General features: G+C 47.6%; 1 protein-coding gene across 1 annotated transcript; it reads left to right on the forward strand.

Moving 5' to 3' along the window:
* The first annotated feature begins 1,600 nt into the window (after positions 1 to 1,600).
* On the forward strand, positions 1,601 to 21,657 carry LOC147084069 (uncharacterized). Its single transcript, XM_085979901.1, has 2 exons — positions 1,601 to 1,715; positions 19,677 to 21,657. Exon 2 carries the CDS (start codon positions 19,784 to 19,786, stop codon positions 20,741 to 20,743), a length of 960 nt encoding a protein of 319 aa, XP_085836027.1. The 5' UTR covers positions 1,601 to 1,715; positions 19,677 to 19,783; the 3' UTR covers positions 20,744 to 21,657.
* The last annotated feature ends 1,167 nt before the right edge of the window (positions 21,658 to 22,824 follow it).

Genomic DNA, 22,824 nt, shown 5'->3' on the forward strand with positions numbered 1-22,824 from the left:
GGGACAGGGTACTGAATTTGGATGATCAGCCATGATCTCATTGAATGGCGGAGCAGGCTCAAAGGGCCGAATGGCCTACTCCTGCTCCTATCTTCTATGTTTCTATGACCCCTGGTTCTGGACTCCTCCGCCATCGGGAACATCCTTCCTGCATCTAGTCTGTCTAGTCCTGTTAGAATTTTATAAGTTTCAGTGAGATCCTCTCTCATTCTTCTGAATTCAAGAGAATACAGGCCTAGTTTACTCAATCTCTTCTCATACGACAGTCCCGCCATCCCAGGAATCAATCTCGTGAACCTTCATTGCACTCCCTCTATGGCAAGTATATCCTTCCTTAGGTAAGGAGACCAAAATTGTACACAGTACTCCAGGTGTGGTCTCACCAAGGCCCTTTATAATTGGAGTAAGACTTCTTTACTCCTGTACATATATTTCTTAAGGCTAAAGGGATATGGGGAGAAGGCAGGGACAGGGTACTGAATTTGGATGATCAGCCATGATCTCATTGAATGGGGGAACAGGCTCGAGGGGCCGAATGGCCTACTCCTGCTCCTATCTTGTATGTTTCTATGTATTCAATCTTTCCTTGTAGTTGAAATTCTCTAGTCCTGGCAACATCCTCGAAAATCTCCCGTCTGGAGCACAGTCACATCTTTCCTGCAATGGGGCAAGCAGAACTGCACGCAGCACTCTAGCCGGTGGCCTAACTGGTGTTTTGTACAGTTCAAGCAGAACCTCCCTGCTCTTACATGATACAGAAAGAGAGAGGCACTGCCCCTTTAAATACCTGGGGGGCACCCATTCCCCTTTAAATGGCCAAGCAATTTTTTTTGTTGAAAAGGGGCCGCAGTCCCCTTTGACTCACCCCCCCCCTCCCCTCTCACCCACCACAAATACTCACAAGAGAGAGAGAGGAGGAAGAATGCTGGTCTTTGTCCCTTTAAAAGTGGCTGCCCACCAAAATGTTCACAGCACCAGGGCTCTTTGTTCTGGATAAAAGTCGAAAAGAGAAAAGGTTCACTTATTTTTAAATGAATGCAGTTGATGAATAGCCTTGCAATAAAGGTAATGCAAAGGAATAAACACTCACAAGCTGGGTTTTTTTCCACCCCCTCCTCCCCTTCCCTTTAACAGCTCCTGCAGACAATGAAAGCAGGAAAGCGGCCTGCAGCCCACCGAGGCCCCGCCCGCCATTGGTTGGAGGACCGTCAGCCCGCCCGGTCCGCCCAGCGTTTTCCGCGCTCCTGATTGGCGAGCGCCTCGCGTCAATCAACACCCTCCGATTACGCGGTGACGCCAGCACGCAATGCCCAGGGGTCGGTTGGAACGGCGCACGCCACCGCAAGGTAAAAAAAAGACACCCCACACAAATGAGGAAAAACAAAAATAATAATAATCGCACTTTAGAGGGGAGGAGGTTGGGGGAATTAAAGAGTGTTTTCAATTTGTTTCGCAAAAATAAATATTTGAAAAGCTTCCCAACGGTGCGAGGCGGGCTGCGCATGCGCTCCAGCCGGCCTTTGACTCCCCACGTGGGCCCGGGGGCCAGACACGCCCACTTGCCTTCCCCTGCACCAATCACAGCGCGGGCAGGCGCAACACGAGGCTGCCAGTGGGCCTGCGCGGGGTCTCCGGGTAGCAGACAGAAGGCCGGGGACGTGGCGGAATCAGCGGCCGGGGTAAAGTAATGTGTTGGGGAATCGATTTAAATCGAGGTGAGGCGGAGAGCGGGATTATAAAGTAAAATACGAGAAAAACCAAACCTGAGAGTCGGGCGAGCGGGACCTCCGCGGACGCCGAACGGAGCGATTGACCTGCGCGCGGGGTGGCGGAGTGAGCCGGAGCAATGTGATTTTGACTGACGGGAACGCTGACCAATAGCACGAAGGCGGGCCCGGGTCCTCCGACCAATGGCGGCGCGGCTAGGGGGCGGGACCTTCTCTCCAGCTCAGGTGCGCTGGGGCCGATTGTGACGCGCTGTCCCCAGGTGAGAGCAGCTCAGTCAGCACAGAGCTGGGGCTGGAATCTGGGAGAGGGGCCGCAGGCAGCGGGCCTGGCAAAGGGGCACAAGCTTCACAATACAAGCTGCTTTCAAATGCACAATTGTTTCCTACAGACAGCCTTGGTCACTCTGCAAAAAACACTGTTTAACAATTCATCATAACTCCCCTGCTTTAGGAGAGGCGCAGAGTGCAAAAGCAAGGAAGTTATGATGAAACTGTGTAAAAGACTGGAGTCAGCTGTGGCTCAGTGGATAGCAGAGCCAGAAGGTTGTGGGTTCAAATCCCGCTCCAGGGACTTGAGCATATAAAGCGAGGCTGACACTCCAGTGCGGTGCTGAGGGAGTGCCGCACCGTCGGAGGGTCAGTACTGAGGGAGCACCGCACTGTCGGAGGGTCCGTACCGAGGGAGCTCCGCACTGTCGGAGGGGCGGTGCTGAGGGAGCGCCGCACTGTCGGGGGGGCAGTACTGAGGGAGCGCCGCACTGTCGGAGGGGCAGTACTGAGGGAGCGCCGCACTGTCGGAGGGGCAGTACTGAGGGAGCTCCGCGCTGTCGGAGGGGCAGTACTGAGGGAGCGCCGCACTGTCGGCGGGGCAGTACTGAGGGAGCGCAGCACTGTCGGCGGGGCAGTGCTGCGGGAGCGCTGCATTGTCGGAGGGTCAGTACTGAAGGAGTGCCGCGCTGTCGGAGGGGCAGTACTGAGGGAGCGCCACGCTGTTGGAGGGGCAGTAGTGAGGGAGCTCCGCACTGTCGGAGGGGCAGTACTGCGGAAGCGCCGCAATGTCGGAGGGACAGTACTGAGGGAGCGCTGCATTGTCGGAGGGGCGGTAATGAAGGAGCGCTGCAGTGTCGGAGGTGCTGTCTTACAGATGAGACATTAAACCGAGGCCCACGTCTGCCCCCTCAGGTGGATGTAAAAGATCCCGTGGTGCTATTTCAAAGAAGTTATCCCCGGTGTTTTGAGCCCAATATTTATCCCTCAATCAATCAACATGATGAAAAAACATTATCTGGTCATTATCACATTGCTGTTTGTGGGAGCTTGCTGTGCGCAAATTGGCTGCCGCGTTTCCCACATTACAACAGTGAATAGTCTGGGATCAGCTACTTGTAGGAAAATCCGTATCGGAGCAATGGGAGGCTTTCAGAAGGGAGATTGAGATCATACAATGGCAACATGTTCCCGTAAAGGTCAAGGGTGGTTCCAAAAACCACAGGGAACCGTGGATGTCAGGGGATATACGAAAATGGATTAGAAAAAAAAGGAGGGCTTTTGGCATATACAAAAGGCTAAAGACGGAGGAAGCCCTAGAGGAGTACAAAAAGTGCAGGGGGATACTTAAAAAAGAAATTAGGAGATCAAGGAGAGGCCATGAAATAACACTGGCGAGCAAAATAAAGGAAAATCCTAAGATGTTTTATAAGTATATTAAGGGTAAGAGGATAACTAGGGAAAAAATAGGGCCCATTAGGGACAAAAGTGGCAATCTGTGTGTGGAGCCGGAAGATGTAGGAGGGGTTCTAAATGAATTTTTTGCATCTGTTTTCACTATGGAGAGGGACGATGTAGACATAGAAATAGAGCGAGGGGACTGTGACATGCTCGAACATATTAACATCGAGAGGGAGGAGGTATTGGCGGTTTCAGCAGGCCTAAAAATGGATAAATCCCCAGGCCCGGACGAAATATATCCCAGGCTGCTGTGTGAGGCAAAGGAGGAGATTGCGGGGGCTCTAACACATATATTCAGAACCTCTCTGGCCACAGGGGATGTGCCAGAGGACTGGAGAACCGCTAATGTAGTACCATTATTCAAGAAGGGGAGTAGGGAAAAACCGGGGAACTACAGGCCAGTGAGCCTAACATCAGTGGTAGGAAAATTATTGGAAAAAATTCTGAGGGACAAAATTAGTCTCCACTTGGAGAGGCAAGGATTAATCAGGGATAGTCAACATGGCTTTGTCAAGGGAAGATCATGTCTGACTAATTTGATTGAATTTTTTGAGGGGGTGACTAGGTGTGTGGCTGAGGGTAACGCAGTGGATGTGGTATACATGGATTTCAGTAAGGCCTTCGATAAAGTCCCGCACAGGAGACTGGTCAAGAAGGTAAGAGCCCATGGAATCCAGGGTGCCTTGGCACATTGGATACAAAACTGGCTTAGTGGCAGAAGGCAGAGGGTGATGGTCGAAGGTTGTTTTTGTGACTGGAAGCCTGTGGCCAGTGGGGTACCACAGGGATCGGTGCTGGGTCCCTTGCTGTTTGTGGTCTACATTAATGACTTGGATATGAATCTAAAAGGTATGATCAGTAAGTTCGCGGATGATACAAAAATTGGTAGGGTGGTAAATAGCGAGGAGGGTAGTCTCAGTCTGCAGGACGATATAGATGGGTTGGTCAGATGGGCGGAACAGTGGCAAATGGAATTTAACCCGGAAAAGTGCGAGGTGATGCACTTTGGGGGGACTAACAAGGCAAGGGAATACACAATGAATGGTAAGACCCTAGGCAAGACGGAGGGTCAGAGGGATCTGGGTGTGCAAGTACACAGATCCCTGAAGGCGGCGGAACAGGTGGATAAGGTGGTAAAAAAGGCATATGGGATACTTGCCTTCATTAGCCGAGGCATAGAATATAAGAGCAAGGAGGTTATGATGGAGCTGTATAAAACACTGGTTAGGCCACAGCTGGAATACTGTGTGCAGTTCTGGTCGCCACACTACAGGAAGGATGTGATAGCTTTGGAGAGGGTGCAGAGGAGATTCACCAGGATGTTACCAGGGCTGGAGCGCTTCAGCTATGAAGAGAGACTGGGCAGATTGGGTTTGTTTTCCTTGGAGCAGAGGAGGCTGAGGGGGGACATGATTGAGGTGTACAAAATTATGAGGGGCACAGATAGGATGGATACTAAGGAGCTTTTTCCCTTAGTAGAAGGGTCAATAACTAGGGGGCATAGATTCAAGGTAAAGGGCGGGAGGTTTAGAGGGGATTTGAGAAAGAACTTTTTCACCCACAGGGTTGTTGGAGTCTGGAACTCACTGCCTGAAAGGGTTGTGGAGGCTGGAACCCTCACAACATTCAAGAAGCATTTGGATGAGCACTTGAAATGCCATAGCATACAAGGCTACGGACCAAATGCTGGAATATGGGATTAGATTAGACAGGGCTTGATGGCCGGCGCGGACACGATGGGCCGAAGGGCCTCTATCCGTGCTGTATAACTCTATGACTCTATGACTCTAAAAGTACTTCATTGGCTGTAAAGCGCTTTGGGACGTCCGGTGGTCGTGAAAGGCAGTTAAGGCGGCAAATGGTATGCTGGTCTTCATTACAAGAGGATTTGAGTACAGGAGTAAAGAAGTCTTACTCCAATTATATCTTCTTCTTAGGCAGTCCCTCGGAACCGAGGATGACTTGCTTCCACATTCAAAATGAGTTCTCGGGTGTAAGGGTAAACCAGGAGAGCTGCTTCTCCCCGAGACGGACCCTCTGATATAAAGGGTCGACTGGATCCATGTTTATCTGTAATTTAAACAGAGGTCTGGTTGTCTTCCGAGCTCTTTCCCCTAGAGGAGAGGGTAGAATGGGGGTCTTTAGTGTTAAATGGTTTCACCTGGGTCCATTGCTTCCATCGCATACCCATCGGTTCCTGTAGACAAACACACGTATCACTTGTCATTAATACAGTGCATGGCCCCATCCAACGGGCCCCATTCCCTTTCTTCCGATAACTTGCGTCATTACTTGTTGACCTATTCTGGGCAACTCGTCTGGTTTAAGTCCAGCATTCTGCCTTTCTGGATCTTTAATCTGTTGTTGGTTCCTTACTTCTTTATTTACTGCTTGTACCTCCTGATTTTGTTGTACTAAGTATCGCCTTAATCTATCTTGTACTGGTCCTGGTTCACCAGTCGCTGAAAGTAAGCATGCAGGTGAAGCAGGCGGTTAAGAAGGCAAATGGTATGTTGGCCTTCGTAGCGAGAGGGTTTGAGTACAGGAACAAGGATGTCTTGCTGCAGTTGTACAGGGCCTTGGTGAGACCACACCTTGAGTATTGTGTGCAGTTTTGTTTGCCTTATCTGAGGAAGGATGTTCTTGCCATGCAGGGAGTGCAGCGAAGATTCACCAGGCTGATACCTGGGATGGCAGGAATGACGTATGAGGAGAGATTGCGTCGATTGGACTTATATTCGCAGGAGTTTAGAAGAATGAGAGGGGATCGCATTGAAACTTATAAAATTCTAACAGGACTAGACAGACGAGATGCAGGAAGGATGTTCCCGATGGTCAGGGAGTCCAGGACCAGGGGTCACAGTCTAAGGATAAGGGGTAAGCCATTTAGGACTGAGATGAAGAATTTCTTCACCCAGAGAGTGGTGAACCTGCGGAATTCTCTACCACAGAAGGCAGTAGAGGCCAATTCATTAAATATATTCAAGAAGGAGTTGGATATATTTCTTAAGGCTAAAGGGATCAAGGGATATGGAGAGAAGGCAGGGACAGGGTACTGAATTTGGATGATCAGCCATGATCTCATTGAATGGCGGAGCAGGCTCAAGGGGCCGAATGGCCTACTCCTGCTCCTATCTTCTATGTTTCTAACTCTTTGCTTCCTGTCTGCCAACCAGTTCTTTATCCAAGTCAGTACCTTGCCCCCAATCCCATGTGCCTTAACTTTACACTTTAATCTCTTATGCGGGACCTTATTGAAAGCCTTCTGAAAGTCCAAATACACCACATCCACTGGTTCTCCCTTATCTATTCTACCAGTTACATCCTCAAAAAATTCCAGTAGATTAATCAAGCACGATTTACCTTTTGTAAATCCATGTTGACTTTGTCCGATCCTGTCACTGTTTTCCAAGTGTTCTGCTATTACATCTTTTATAATGGACTCTAGCATTTTCCCCACTACCGATGGGTATGCGATGGAAGCAATGGACCCAGGTATAATTGCCCGTTTTCTCTCTACCACCTTTTTTGAATAGTGGGGTAACATTAGCTACCCTCCAATCCATGGGAACTGTTCCAGAGTCTATCGAATTTTGGAAGATGACCAGCAATTCTGTCCCTCTAGTGCTACTTGTCTCTCCCAGTCCTCTCTTCACCTTGTTTCTCCTCTCTAATGTTTCATCCTGGTGCCCATCCCCCTGTCAAATTAATTTAAACCCTCCCCCACAGCACTAGTTAACCGCCCCATGAGGACATTGGTCCCAGCTCTGTTGAGGTGCAACCCGTCCACCTTGGACAGGTCCCTCCTGCCCCAGAACTGGTCCCTCCTGCCCCAGGAATCTGAAGTCCTGCAATATTTCTCTTTCAGGTACTTCTCCAATTCCCTTTTGAAAGCGGTGATTGAATCTGCCTCCACCACCCTTTCAGGCAGTGCATTCCAGATCCTAACCACTCGCTGTGTAAAAAAGTTTTCCCTCATGTCGCCTTTGGTTCTTTTGTCAATCACCTTAAATCTGTGTCCTCTGGTTCTCGACCCCTCTGCCAATTGGAAGAGTTTCTCTCTGTCTACTCTGTCCAGTCCCCTCTTGATTTTGAACACCTCTATCAAATCTCCTCTCAATCTTCTCTGCTCCAAGGAGAACAACCCCAGCTTCTCCAGTCTATCAATGTAACTGAAGTCCCTCATCCCTGGAATCATTCTCGTAAATCTTTTCTGCACCCTCTCTAAGGCCTTCACATCCTTCCTAAAGTGCGGTGCCCAGGATTGGACACAATACTCCAGTTGAGGCCGAACTAGTGTTTTATAAAGGTTCATCATAATTTCCACACTTTTGTACTCTATACCTCTATTCATGAAGCCCAGGTTTCCATCAGCTTTTTTAACTGCTTTCTCAACCTGACCTGCTACCTTCAATGATTTGTGCACATATACCCCCAGCTCTCTCTGTTCGTGCACCCACTTTAGGATTGTACCCTTTAGTTTAGATTTCCTCTCCTCATTCTTTCTACCAAAATGTATCACTTCACACTTTTCTGCATTAAATTTAATCTGTCACGTGTCCGCCCATTCCACCAGCCTGTCTATGTCCACTTGAAGTCTATCACTATCTTCCTCACTGTTCACTATACTTCCAAGTTCTGTGTCATCTGCAAATTTTGAAATTGTGCCTTGTACACCCACATCCAAGTCATTAATATATATCAAGAAAAGCAGTGGCCCTAGAACCGACCCCTGGGGAACACCACTGTGTACCTTCCTCCAGTCTGAAAAACAACCGTTCACCACTACTCACTGTTTCCTGTCACTTAGCCAATTCCCTATCCATGCAGCCACTGTCCCTTTTACTCCATGGGCTTCAACTTTGCTGGTAAGCCTATTATGTGTCACTTTGTCGAACGCCTTTTGGAAATCCATGCACACCACGTCAACCGCAGTGCCCTCATCAACCCTCTCTGTTACCTCATCAAAAAACTCCATCAAGTTGGTTAAACACGATTTGCCTTTAACAAATCCATGCTGGCTTTCCTTAATTAATCCACACTGTTAATTTTGTCCCTGATTTTTGTTTCTAAATGCTTCCCCACTACTGAGGTCAAACTGACTGCCCTGTGGTTGCTGGGTTTGTCCTTGCAACCTTTTTTGAACAAGGGTGTGACATTTGCAATTCTCCAGTCCTCTGGCACCACCCCAGTTTCTAATGAGGATTTGGAAGGTTATGGCCAGTACCTCCGCAATTTCTTCCTTCACTTCCCTCAGCGTACTAGGATGCTTCCCATCCGGTCCTGGTGACTTATCTACTTTAAGTACAGCCAGCCTTTCTAGTACCTTGTCTTTATCAATTTTATCCCATCCAGTGTCTCCTCTACCTCCTCCTTCACTATGTCTATGGCAGCATCTTCTTCCTTGGTGAAGACAGATGCAAAGTACTGATTTAGTACCTCAGCCTTACCCTCTGCCTCCGTGCGTAGGTCTCCTTTTTGGTCCCTAATCGGCCCCACCCCTCCTCTTACTACCCGTTTACTATTTATATGCCTATAGAAGACTTTTGGATTACCTTTTATGTTAGCTGCCATTCTATTCTCATACCCTCTCTTTGCCCCTCGTATTTTCTTTTTCACTTCTCCTCTGAACTTTCTATATTTAGCCTGATTTTCCGATGTATTCTCGACCTGACATCTGTCATACGCGCTCTTTTTCTGCTTCATCTTACTCTCTATCTTTTTCATCATCCAGGGAGCTCTGACTTTAGTTCATAGAGCCATAGAGTTTTACAGCACAGAAAGAGGCCCTTCGGCCCATCGTGTCTGCGCCGACCATCCATCCCTGTCCTGTCTAATCCCATTTTCCAGCATTTGGTCCATAGCCTTGTATGCAATGGCGTTTCAAGTGCTCATCCAAATGCTTCTTGAATGTTGTGAGGGTTCCTGCCTCTACCACCCTTTCAGGCAGTGAGTTCCACATTCCAACCACCCTCTGGGTGAAAAAGTTCCTCCTCAAATCCCCTCTAAATCTCCTGCCCCTTACCCTGAATCTATGCCCCCTTGTTATTGACCCCCCTACTAAGGGGAAAAGTTCCTCTTTGTCTACCCTATCTATACCCCTCATCATTTTGTACACCTCAATCAGGTCCCCCCTCAGCCTTCTTTGCTCTAAGGAAAACAACCCCAGCCTGTCCAGCCTCTCTTCATAGCTGAAGCGCTCCATCCCAGGTAACATCCTCGTGAATCTCCTCTGCACCCTCTCCAAAGCAATCACATCCTTCCTATAGTGAGGCGACCAGAACTGCACACAGTGCTCCAGCTGTGGCCTCACCAGCATTTTGTACAGCTCCATCATAACCTCCCTGCTCTTATATTCTATGCCTCGGCTAATGAAGGCAAGTATCCCATATGCCTTTTTAACCACCTTATCTACCTGTTCCGCTGCCTTCAGGGATCTATGTACATGTACACCAAGGTCCCTCTGACCCTCTGTACTTCCTAGGGTCCTACCACTCATTGTGTATTCCCTTGCCTTATTTGTCCGTCCAAAATGCATCACCTCGCACTTTTCAGGGTTAAATTCCATTTGCCACTTTTCCGCCCATCTGACCAACCCATTTATATCGTCCTGTAGCCTGAGGCTTTCCTCCTCACAATTTACCACCCCACCAATTTTCGTGTCATCTGCGAACTTACTGATCATACCTTTTACATTCTCATCCAAATCACAAACAGCAAGGCACCCTGGATCCCATGGGCTCTTACCTTCTTGACCAGTCTCCTATGTGGGACTTTGTCAAAAGCTTTACTGAAGTCCATGTAAACCACATCCACAGCATTTCCCTCATCCACCCCCCTAGTCACCCCCTCGAAAAATTCAATCAGATTTGTCAGACATGATTTACCCTTGACAAAGCCATGCTGACTATCCCCGATTAATCCTTGCCTCTCCAAGTGGAGACTAATTTTGTCCCTCAGAATTTTTTCCAATAATTTCCCTACCACAGATGTTAGGCTCACTGGCCTGTAATTCCCTGGTTTATCCCTGCTACCCTTCTTGAATAATGGTACTACGTTAGCTGTTCTCCAGTCCTCTGGTACATCCCCTGTGGCCAGAGAGGTTCTGAAAATTTGTGTCAGAGCCCCTGCAATCTCCTCCTTTGCCTCCCACAGCAACCTGGGATACATCTCGTCTGGGCCTGGGGATTTATCCACTTTTTGGCCTGCTAAAACCGCTAGCACCTCCTCCCTCTCGATGCTAATATGTTCAAGTATGTCACAGCCCCCTTGCCCGATTTCTATGTCTGCATCGTCTTTCTCCATAGTGAACACAGATGCAAAAAATTCATTTAAAACCCCGCCTACATCATCTGGCTCTACACACAGATTGCCACTTTGGTCCCTAATGGGCCCTACCCTTTCCCTGGTTATCCTCTTGCCCTTAATATACTTATAAAACATCTTAGGATTTTCCTTTATTTTGCTCGCCAGTGTTATTTCATGGCCCCTCCTCGCCCTCCTAATTTCTTTTTTAAGTATGCCCCTGCATTTTTTATACTCCTCTAGGGCTTCTTCCGTCTTTAGTCTTTTGTAACTGCCAAAAGCCCCCCTTTTATTTCTAATGCATTTTTGTATATCCCTTGTCATCCAAGGTTCCCTTTGCTTGTTGGTCCCACCCTTGACCTTTACAGGAACATGTTGGCGTTGTACTCTCTCTATTTCCCTTCTGAAAGTCTCCCACTGTTTTGATGCGGATTTTCCTATAAGTAGCTGCTCCCAGTCCAATTTGGCCAGATCCTGCCTTATCATATTAAAATCGGCCTTCCCCCAATTTAGAACCCTTATTTCCAGGCCGTCTTTGTCTTTTTCCATGACCACCTTAAATCTCACCGAATTGTGGTCACTGTCGCCAAAATGCTCTCCTACTGACACTTCCACCACTTGCCCGGCTACATTCCCCAGAATTAGGTCCAGTACCGCCCCCTCTCTTGTAGGACTTTCTACATGTTGGCTCAAAAAGCTCTCCTGGATGCACTTTAAGAATTCTGCACCCTCTAAGCCTTTCACACTCTGACTATCCCAATTTATATTGGGGAAGTTGAAATCCCCCACTATTATTACCCTATTATTTTCGCACTTTTCTGAGATTTGCCTACATATCTGTTCCTCTATCTCCCCCTGACTGTTTGGGGGCCTATAGTACACTCCCAGCAAAGTGCTTGCCCCCTTTTTGTTTTTAAGTTCTACCCATATGGCCTCATTAGAGGAACCCGCTAATATATCATCCCTCCTTACAGCAGTAATTGACTCCTTAATTAATATTGCAACACCCCCTCCCCTTTTACACCCCCCTCTGTCTCGCCTGAAGATTCTATACCCCGGAATATTGAGCTGCCAGTCCTGACCCTCCCTCAACCATGTCTCCGTGATAGCAACAATATCGTACTCCCATGTGTTCAACAACAACTTCAGTTCATCCACCTTATTTGCAAGACTCCTTGCATTAAAATAAATGCCTTCCAGCCCTGCCATATTCTCTTTTGCCTTCACATATTTGCTTTGCCTTCCCAGCTGACTAGTTGCCCTACATTTCCCCTTAGTGGGAATGTACCTCGACTGTACCTGAATTATTTCCTCTTTAAAGGCAGCCCATTGTTCCTCTACAGTTTTTCCTGCCAATCTTTGATTCCAATTTACCCGGGCCGGATCCATTCTCATCCCACTGAAATTGGCCTTGCCCCACAGTGCAGTGGATGCGCTCTAGACTGCACTCTCCCCCCGAGGTGTCGTCACCCTCACCGGGATTCAGCACTGAAAACCGGTTTGAGAGCGCCGCACTCCCGGGGGATTCCTGCACTGCCTTGCCTCCTCAAACCCTGCTGGGCGGCCACCCAGTTACAATTCCCACGAACTCTGTGGCTGCGGGGTGACCCCCTCCTGGAACGTGTGCTCCAGGAACCTCTCAGCCTCCCGTCTGCCCGGCAGTGACTCCAGCCGCTCCCCAAGCTCAGAGACCCTAAGCTTGAGTTCCAGCCACGGGAGGCGCTACCTGCACACGCGGTTCACCAGGACACGTGAAGCGTCCCAGAGTTCCCGCATGGCATGGGAATTGCAGCCATCGGTCCCATCGTTTGGCTTAAAATCTGTCTACTTAAGCTATAGATATATATGATGTGAGGTTAGTGTGTCCTTACCCCTGTTTATTATTCAATCAGTGATTGTCCCTTTGCCAGGCCCGCTGCCTGCGGCCCCTCTCCCAGATTCCAGCCCCAGCTCTGTGCTGACTGAGCTACTCTCACCTGGGGACAGCGCATCAAGAAGGAGTTAGATATATTTCTTAAGGCTAAAGGGACCAAGGGATATGGGGAGAAAGCAGGGACAGGGTACTGAGTTTGGATGATCAGCGATGATCTCATTGAATGGTGGAGCAGACTTGAGGGGCTGAATGGCCTACTCCTGCTCCTATCTTCTATGTTACTGCTAATGAGAGGGAGGAACTGAAAGAAATCAGTATTTGTAGGGAAATGGTGTTAGGGAAATTGACGGGATTGAAGGCCGATAAATCCCCAGGGCCTGATAATCTACATCCTAGGGTACTTAATGAAGTAGCCCTAGAAATAGTAGATGCATTGCTGATCATCTTCCAACATTCGATGGAATCTGGAACAGTACCCATGGATTGGAGGGTAGCTAATGTTACCCCACTGTTCAGAAAAGGTGGTAGAGAGAAAACAGGGAATTACAGACCGGTAAGCCTGACATCGGTAGTGGGGAAAATGCTAGAGTCCATTATAAAAGATGTAATAGCAGAGCACTTGGAAAACAGTGACAGGATTGGACAAAGTCAACATGGATTTACAAAAGGTAAATCGTGCTTGACTAATCTACTGGAATTTTTTGAGGATGTAACTGGTAGAATAGATAAGGGAGAACCAGTGGATGTGGTGTATTTGGACTTTCAGAAGGCCTTCGATAAGGTCCCGCATAAGAGATTAGCGTGTAAAGTTAAGGCACATGGGATTGGGGGCAAGGTATTTGTAGTGTATGTGCCTTTAAGAGCCCCATATGTGCTGTAATGGCCACTCGGGCTATATAAGGCTGTATATTGTGTTATATCCGTTAGTACCCCTCCAGACTTTGCTTAATAAACACCTATGAACCAACTCCTGTCTTCAGTGTCTTTATCAACACACGGACACTACAGTGGTGACGAAGTGGAAACGGACTTACCTGCAATTCGGCAGCACCTCAAGGACATCGATTCCTCGGGCGTCCAGAAGACTCAAGAAAGTGAGAGAAGCTGTGGTTTCACCAGCTGGCCAAGCTGGTAGCAGGTACTGCGCTAATCCTTCCTGGGCGTCAGGCTGGGGCTCCAGCGGCTGGCTCTACAGCTGAGACAGGCGGCGAAATCGGAGGCAAGCAATAACGGACTGGGAGGGAGCACTCGGGAGACAGCCGGCGTGGCAAGCAGGTCAGCGTTCAGACCTGGAGAAAAAGTCCGGCGGGAACGAGTCTCTAACTGTAAATAAATAAAAAGAAAAAAGAACGGAAACCACGGGAAACAGCGTTGTTATCGGCAGCAGCGGCGGGAAAGCACGGGAAGCACCATATCTTTGCTGCAGAAAAGAAAGAAAAGTGCGGGAAGCGCCATATCTTTTCTGAAATGCCTAAGTCTGGCTATATTGATGCTTTTGATGGCGAAATAGAAGATTGGACCACATACGTGGACAGAGTAGAGGTATATTGCACTGCAAATGGAATAGAAGATGAAAGAAAAGCTTCAGTACTACTGAACCTAATGGGCGCAAAGGCAAACGGGCTGTTACAAAATTTAATCACTCCAGCCAAACCAAAGGACAAGAATTTTAAAGAAATTGTTGATACCCTGCAGGAGCACATAAGCCCAACAACGCTGCTGATAGCAGAACGATTCAAATTCTTCAAGAAAATCAAGTATGAAAGTAACGCTGATTACCTAGCCAAATTGAGAAAGCTATCAAAGTACTGCCAATTCGGGGCAGGACTATCAGATTATCTTTGAGACAAATTCGTTTGCGGTCTCTTAAGTGAAGGAACACAAAAAAGGCTGCTTTCTGAAAAAGATTTAATATTGGACAAAGCTTTCAGTATGGCTGTATCATACGAAGCAGCAGCAAGAGGAGCTGCAGAGATACAACAAAAGACACAGGACTTCGGCACCCATGAAATGACACAGGGTTTCGAAATATGTTATCGCTGCGGCAGATCCACCCATAACCAGAGGGACTGCTGGTTCAAGGACAAAGCATGCAGGCAATGCAGAAAGATTGGACACATTGCACGGGTATGCCGATCTGGACAAAATAAATCCACAGACAGAAAAAAAAAAATCAATAAAGGAAAGTACAGGAAGGTACAAATGATGACTGACAGTAGCTCCGAAGACCAGAAGAGCGCTAGCGACTCCGAAAACAAGAGACTAAGCTGTCTCAAATTACATAATGTACTTGCCAAAGAGGATTACCAAACCATTTGGGTTACCCTCACAATAGCAGGGTCCCCAGTTAAAATGGAGCTGGATACAGGATCAGCTCTAACCGTAATAAATCGACGGGATTACGAGAGGCTATTTTCGCATATACCTCTAAAAGACACATCCATTATCTTAAAAACATATACGGGGCAGAAAGTATACCCCAAAGGAAAAATAAAGGTGCCTGTGGTATACAACGGCAAAGAAATACAAAAGCTGTATTTATACATTCGACAAGATGGTGGTCCACCGTTGTTGGGACGTGAATGGATCAGAAAGATACGTTTAGACTGGCACTCCATTCAGGCACTGACGGTGACCAGCAAGAAAAAAAACAATGATGACATCATACCTGAACGATTAAAAGACATCTTGGCCAACGCCAAAGAAGTGTTTCAAGAGAAACTAGGAACCTTGAAAGGCATCACCGCCTCAATAAAAGTGGAAGATGCAGCAATTCCCAAATTTTTTAAGGCAAGACCGGTGCCATACGCAATTCGTCCAGCAGTCGAGGCAGAGCTGGAGAATTTGGAAAAGGCAGGCGTATTATCCAAAATAGATTGGAGCGAGTGGGCAACACCCATCGTTCCAGTCATGAAAAAAGCATTGAATAATGATATATCTGAAGAACAGAGAAAAATTCACATCTGTGGAGACTTCAAGGTGACTGTAAACCCAGTCCTTCACACAGTACAGTATCCTCTTCCGAGGATAGAAGATATTTTTGCCTCACTATCCGGAGGGAAACGTTTCACCAAAATTGACTTGGCACAGGCATATCTACAGATGGAGGTTGAGGAGGCCTCTAAAAAGTATCTCACGATAAACACACACAAAGGCCTGTACCAGTACAATCGACTGGTTTTTGGAGTAGCATCAGCTCCAGCTATCTGGCAAAGAGCTATGGAGCAAGTCCTGCAAGGGATTCCGGGGACTCAATGCTACCTAGACAACATCCTTGTAACAGGAGAAAACGACAACGAGCACCTTGCCAATTTGGAGCAGGTGCTCACTAGGCTGAGAGAATGGGGCCTACGAGCAAATCGCCCCAAGTGCAAATTTTTCCAAAATCAAATATCATATTGTGGCCACATAATAAATGAGGAAGGGTTGCATAAGTCACCTGAAAAAATTGAAGTGGTCATAAAAGCCCCAGCACCTGAAAATGTTTCACAATTAAGGTCGTTCCTGGGATTAATAAATCATAAATTTTTACCGAACTTATCAACTCTTCTACACCCTCTTAATGAACTTCTACAAACAGGAGTGATTGGGAAATGGAACGAAGACTGTAAACATGCCTTCCATAAATGCAAAGACTTAATCACATACGAAGAAGTTTTGGCTCATTACAACCCATCACTGCCAATCAGACTGGCGTGCGATGCATCCCCTTATGGCATAGGAGCAGTATTATCGCATAAATTCCCTGATGGCTCGGAACGGCCGATAGCTTTTGCGTCACACTCATTGAACTCAGCTGAGCGTAACTATGCCCAAATCGACAGGGAAGCACTCAGCCTGGTATGGGGAGTGAAGAAATTCAACCATTACCTACACGGACAAAAATTTACCTTGTTGACTGACCATCAACCCCTCATCTCCATATTCAACCCTAAAAAGGGTGTTCCCATTATGACAGCGCAAAGGCTACAGAGGTGGTCCCTTTTTCTAGGGGCACACCAATACAACATAGAATACAAAGGATAAAAACAGCATAGGAATGCTGACGGTTTATCGCGCCTACCGTTGCCAACGGTAGAAGAGGCACCTACATTAGACCCAGTTGAGATGTTCCACTCTACCATAGTGGAATGTCTCCCAGTAACAAATTCTGCCATTGAAAGAGAAACGAGAAATGACCCGACTCTCTCACGGGTCTACGATTTAACAGTGAAGGGATGGCCAGCACATGGCGAACCACTGTTGCCAGCATTCTCGCAAAGAAGAGAACAGCTGTCAGTGTGCCGAGGAACCTTGATGTGTTGCTCCAGAGTGGTGATTCCACCCAAACTCCAGGATAAAGTGCTAAAGGAGCTTCACGAGGGGCATCTGGGTGGAGTGAAAATTAAGAACCTAGCCAGGGCATTTGTATGGTGGCCAGGTATCGATGGAGACATCGAAGAAATGACCAAGAGCTGCCTAGGATGCCAGAAGGTCCAAAACGCTCCACCACAAGCCCCTCTACATCCATGGGAGTGGCCCTCATCTCCCTGGCAAAGGGTGCACATCGACTTTGCTGGTCCATTTATGGACTCAATGTTCTTAATCACGGTTGATGTACACTCCAAGTGGCTGGAGGTAATAAAGATGTCCTCCACCACCACGGAAAAAACCATTACAGTATTAAGGACCATATTTGCCAGGAATGGGCTGCCGGAACAGATCTGTTCTGATAATGGACCGCAATTTGTGTCTGAAGAATTCAGGAAGTTCTTAAAAAAACAATGGGGTTAAGCACTACACGTCCGCCCCATACCATCCTGCCACCAATGGATTGGCTGAAAGGTTTGTCCAGACCTTCAAGAAGGCCATAAAGGCCATGGGTAATGAAGACATAAAACTTCAGCACAAGGTGGATAACTTCTTGTTCGCATACAGGAATGCAACACATATGGTTACCAACCAAACTCCCGCCATGATGTTCTTCAATAGAAACCTAAGATGCCGGCTGGATTTGGTCAAGCCCAACATCAGAAGAGACGTGGTGAACCGGCAATTTCAAGGCATGAATGAAAGGCCAACTAGAACCTTCCAGATAGGTCAACAAGATTTGGCCCGGGACTGCCGTACCGAGAAATGGCAGCCTGGAACTATCTGCACATGACTAGGACCACTGATGTATACCGTGGACATCGGAGAAAGCATAATAAGGCGCCATGCTGACCAAATCATAGAGTCATCCGAAAAGGGACAACCTACACCGCAAATCTATACGGCAAACGATGAAGTAGAGATACCCATATCTACCTCCGATCCGGTGATACTGGAACCCAATGAACCCGACACTGGCATTCAAGCCGAATCAGCCTTGCCAAAAGAACCTACTACACCACCGAGGCGTTATCCGGACCGAGTCAGGAAGCCTCCAGAGAGATTGACTTATAATTAATTAACTACAGCAATGTATATATTATTTTTCTTATAACATGTAATTAATAATTACTTAAAATATGATGTATTAGTTAGCTAAAAGGGGAGGAATTGTGGTGTATGTGCCTTTAAGAGCCCCATATGTGCTGTAATGCCGGTAATGGCCACTCGGGCTATATAAGCCTGTATATTGTGTTATATCCGTTAGTACCCCTCCAGACTTTGCTTAATAAACACCTATGAACCAACTCCTGTCTTCAGTGTCTCTATCAACACACGGACACTATAGTATTGATTTGGATAGAGAACTGGTTGGCAGACAGGAAGCAAAGACTTGGAATAAACGGGTCTTTTTCCGAGTGGCAGGCAGTGACTAGTGGGGTACCGCAGGGATCGGTCCTAGGACCCCAGCTATTCACAATATATACAAATGATCTAGACGAGAGAACTAGATGTAATATCTCCAAGTTTGCAGATGACACAAAGCTGGGTGGGCGTGTGTGCTGTGAGGAGGATGCCGAGAAACTCCAGTATGATTTGGACAGGTTGGGTGATTGGGCAGAAGCGTGGCAGATGCAGTATAATTTGGATAAATGCGAGGTTATCCACTTTGGTGGCAAAAACAGGAAGGCAGATTATTATCTGACCAGCAATAGGTTGGGAGAAGGAGAAGTGCAACGAGACCTGGGTGTCCTTGTGCACCAGTCGCTGAAGGTAAGCATGCAGGTGCAGCAGGCGGTTAAGAAGGCAAATGGTTGATACCTGGGATGGCAGGAATGACGTATGAGGAGAGATTGGGTCGATTGGGCTTGTACTCGCTGGAGTTTAGAAGAATGAGAGGGGATCTCATTGAAACTTATAAAATTCTAACAGGACTAGACAGACTAGATGCAGGAAGGATATTCCTGATGGTCGGGGAGTCCAGAACTAGGGGTCACAGTCTAAGGATAAAGGGTAGGCTATTTAGGACAGAGATGAGGAGGAATTTCTTCATCCAGAGAGTGGTGAAACTGTGGAATTCTCTACCACAGAAGGCAGTTGAGGCCAAATCATCATTAAATATATTCAAGAAGGAGTTAGATATATTTCTTAAGGCTAAAGGGATCAAGGGATATGGGGAGAAGGCAGGGACAGGGTACTGAATGTGGATGATCAGCCATGATCTTGTTGAATGGCAGAGCAGGCTCGAGGGGCCGAATGGCCTACTCCTGCTCCTATCTTCTATGTTTCTATGTTTCCCTCACTGATCGTGGCTCTTAACCAGCACCAACTTTACAAAGAAAGCCCCGTGTGGCAGCCTGGAGCTCGGGCCCAGCGCGCAGGCACGGGGGAGGATGATTGACAGGGGCCCAGGGGGTGTGCTGAGCATGCGCGGTGCAGGCCGGGCGCCTGTGGAGCAGGAGAGGGTGGGGCCATGGGGTGCATGCGCGGGGTCAGCCACAACTCAGTGCGGCGGCCGGAGCGCTTTCTGGAGCGCGGGGGCTTGTGGGGATTGCAGCCGCCATTACTGTTGATCCTTTCAACCAACCTGTGCAGCAGCTGGGGCCTGAAAATCAGCTTCACTGCCCCTGGGCTGGAAAAGGGGACATGAGACAACATTCTCCCTCTTACCCCTTTCTACACTCCTTTTACAGGGTTTTAGAAGTGGAGCATTTACAGACAGGAAGCTCAAATCAAACATCACGTCAAGATCTGACAGTCGCTCGATTCATCCGGACCTGAATATCATCGGCCTTTGCACATGGAAGGAGAGAGCAGTGATCGCAGCGCTGACAAACCGCTCACGTGTTCAGTGTGTGGACTCGCCTTCAGCCGATTGCCTGCCTTGGCGAGACACGTGCACCATCACACCGGGGAGAAACCGGGTAAAGGTGGGAGGGATCTGACCAGACACCAGCGAGTTCACACCGGGGAGAGGCCATTTCCCTGCTCTGTGTGTGGGAAGGGATTCACTGATTCATCTACCCTGCTGAGTCACCAGCTTGTTCACACTGATGAGAAACCATTTAAATGTTCTGACTGCGGGAAGAGCTTCAAATACTCCAGGAATCTGAAGGAACACCAGCTTGTTCACACCGATGAGAGATCGTTTACATGTTCCGACTGTGGGAAGAGTTTTAAAAGCTCTAGGGATCTGACCAGACACCAGCGAGTTCACACTGGGGAGAGGCCATTTCCCTGCTCTGTGTGTGGGAAGGGATTCACTGATTCATCTAACTTGCTGAGACACCAGCTTGTTCACACTGATGAGAGAGCCTTTAAATGTTCTGTGTGTCAAAAGAGCTTTAAAAGCTCCGGGGACCTGAAGGAACACCAGCTTGTTCACACTGATGAGAGGCCATTTACATGTTCTGACTGTGGGAAGAGCTTTAAAAGCTCCGGGGCTCTGACCAGACACCAGCTTGTTCACACTGATGAGAGACCATTTACATGTTCTGACTGTGGGAAGAGTGTTAAAAGCTCCGGGGCTCTGATCAGACACCAGCAAGTTCACACTGGGGAGAGGCCATTCACCTGCTCTGTGTGTGGGAAGGGATTCTTGCAGTCCACCAACCTGCTGCCACACCAGCTTGTTCACACTGATGAGAGACCGTTTACATGTTCTGACTGTGGGAAGAGCTTTAAAAGCTCCATTGACCTGCTGAGACACCAGCGAGTTCACACTGTCTGTAATGCAGGGCCCTGTAGACAGCTGGGGTGACATGAACGTGGAATGGATGAATGTTTTATAAATTCTTGTACTATTGTTTAATCTTTCAATCTGTTGTGCTGATGATTCCCTTGATTTGACTGTTGGTTATTTTTGTTTTTCTCCTTATCACAGGCAATTGCCTATTAAAAGTCAACCATCACTACCAATAAAACCTGTAACATAACAAAAAAAGTTTAAAGGAAACTTAATTTAATTTAAGATTCTATTTTCGGTGGTGATGATGCACGCCAGTCCCTCCGGTACCCACCGGTCGCGGAAGGCCTCGAGCGCACCGGTGGACTGTTCATGTTATTACATTGAATGTACAGCACAGAAACAGGCCATTCGGCCCAACTGGTCCATGCCGGGGTTTATGCTCCACGCGAGCTTCCTCCGACATATCCTCCTATGTTTATCTGGCTTCTCCTTAAATACATCTATGCCATTGGCCTCAACTACTCCCTGTGGTAGTGAGTTCCATATTCTCATCACTCTCTGTAAAGAAGTTTCTCCTGAATTCCCTCCTGGATTTATCAGTGACTTTTATATTTAGAGCCACATAATTATGATGAGATTCTGTTAAGCTGACCAGTATTTTGTACTTTGTCTTTTTCTGATGAATGAAACATTACTGAGCCTCTGTACCCGTGTTATGCGATGAAGTGCCAGACAAGTGAAGGCACAACGTCTGGGTGTGAATCTAATAATAACCTCACGGACCGTATAGGTGTGATAACCAGACGGGCTTGTGGTTATAGTCTGGTCACAGATGGACTAAATTCCCTGAATTACCAGGAGTTCAGGAGGCGGTCAACAGACGGGTCCAAACAATCCCATTTCCTGAGCGGTAACCAAGCTTGTGTATAAGAACAGGCCACTTAAGCCGTTGTCAGTTGGAACAGACTCGAGAAGATCGCGCGTGAATCCACTGTACTTCTATTCTCCAGATTGAGGGAATTATCACCCGATCTGTGTTATGCAGCGCTCTTAATAAAGTCTGGAGAGACAATTTGTGTTCTTGTGAGCTTGATTATCTGGTATCCGAAAACCTGGGACTCCCGATCATTAGAGTCAACCTCAGTGTGTGGAAAGGGATTCCCTGGTGTATCCCACCCGCTGACACACCAGAGTGTCCACAGTGTGACTGCGGTGGGTCGATTCCACTGTTTCCGATGCCTTTAATCACATCCAGGACTGAACCATGTTAATTCAGGCAACTGGGGCTTGTTAATGTTAAAACCCCAATAACTGGGCTGGATTTAAAGATTATTCCCTGTTCTCTCAGTAGTCGTGAGCAGAGAGAAGCTGATGTTATAGAATCATAGAGCACAGTAGGATGCCTTTCGGCCCATCGTGCTGGTGCCAGCTCTCTGAAAGAGCGATGCAATTAGTCCCACTGCCCTGCTCTTTCCCCACAGCCCTGCAAATTTCTGCTTTTAGTATATATCCAATTCCCTTTTGAAAGTTACTATTGAATCTGCTTCCACCTCCCATTCAGGCAGTGCATTCCAGATCATCACAATTCGCTGTGTAAAAAAAGTCTCCTCATTTCCTCTCTAGATTCTTTTGCCAATGATCTGAAATCTGTGTCCTCTCGTTACCGACCCTCCTGCCAGTGACAACAGCTTCTCCTTGTTTGCTCGATCAAAACCCCTCATAATTTTGAGCACCTCGATCACAGCTCCATTTAACCGTCTCTGCTCCAAGTTATATTGCCAGTGTTTTGTGAATTGTTGCTGTGATTGAGGTGCTGGATGTCCGTGCCTGGGGAATGGGACATTCTATCCTCGTGAGCACCAAGTGTCAGCATCCAGCAATCTCTGGTCAGGGACTGTCTTTTTAAACTGCCTCACCTGAGCTTTTTGGCTCCCTGATTTCATTATGAAACATTTCAGAGTTTTTGCAGAGTGACCAAGGCCTAAACAGATAAATGTGAGGTATTACATTTTGGTAGGAAGAATGGGGAGGTCACTTATCACTTGGAGGGTGCGAGTCTAGGTGGGGTAGAGGAACAAAGGGATCTCGGAGTACAAATACACAAATCACTAAAAGTTGCGACACAGGTTAGCAAGGCCATAAAAAAAGCAAAC

The sequence above is a fragment of the Somniosus microcephalus genome, unplaced genomic scaffold (assembly GCF_052327205.1).
Source record: "Somniosus microcephalus isolate GS21.2 unplaced genomic scaffold, FLI_Smic_1.0 scaffold2, whole genome shotgun sequence".
NCBI lineage: Eukaryota > Metazoa > Chordata > Chondrichthyes > Squaliformes > Somniosidae > Somniosus > Somniosus microcephalus.

Excerpts from the sequence above, each read along its gene's own strand:
- LOC147084069 (XM_085979901.1), top strand. The coding sequence starts at position 19,784 with ATGGAAGGAGAGAGCAGTGATCGCAGCGCTGACAAACCGCTCACGTGT.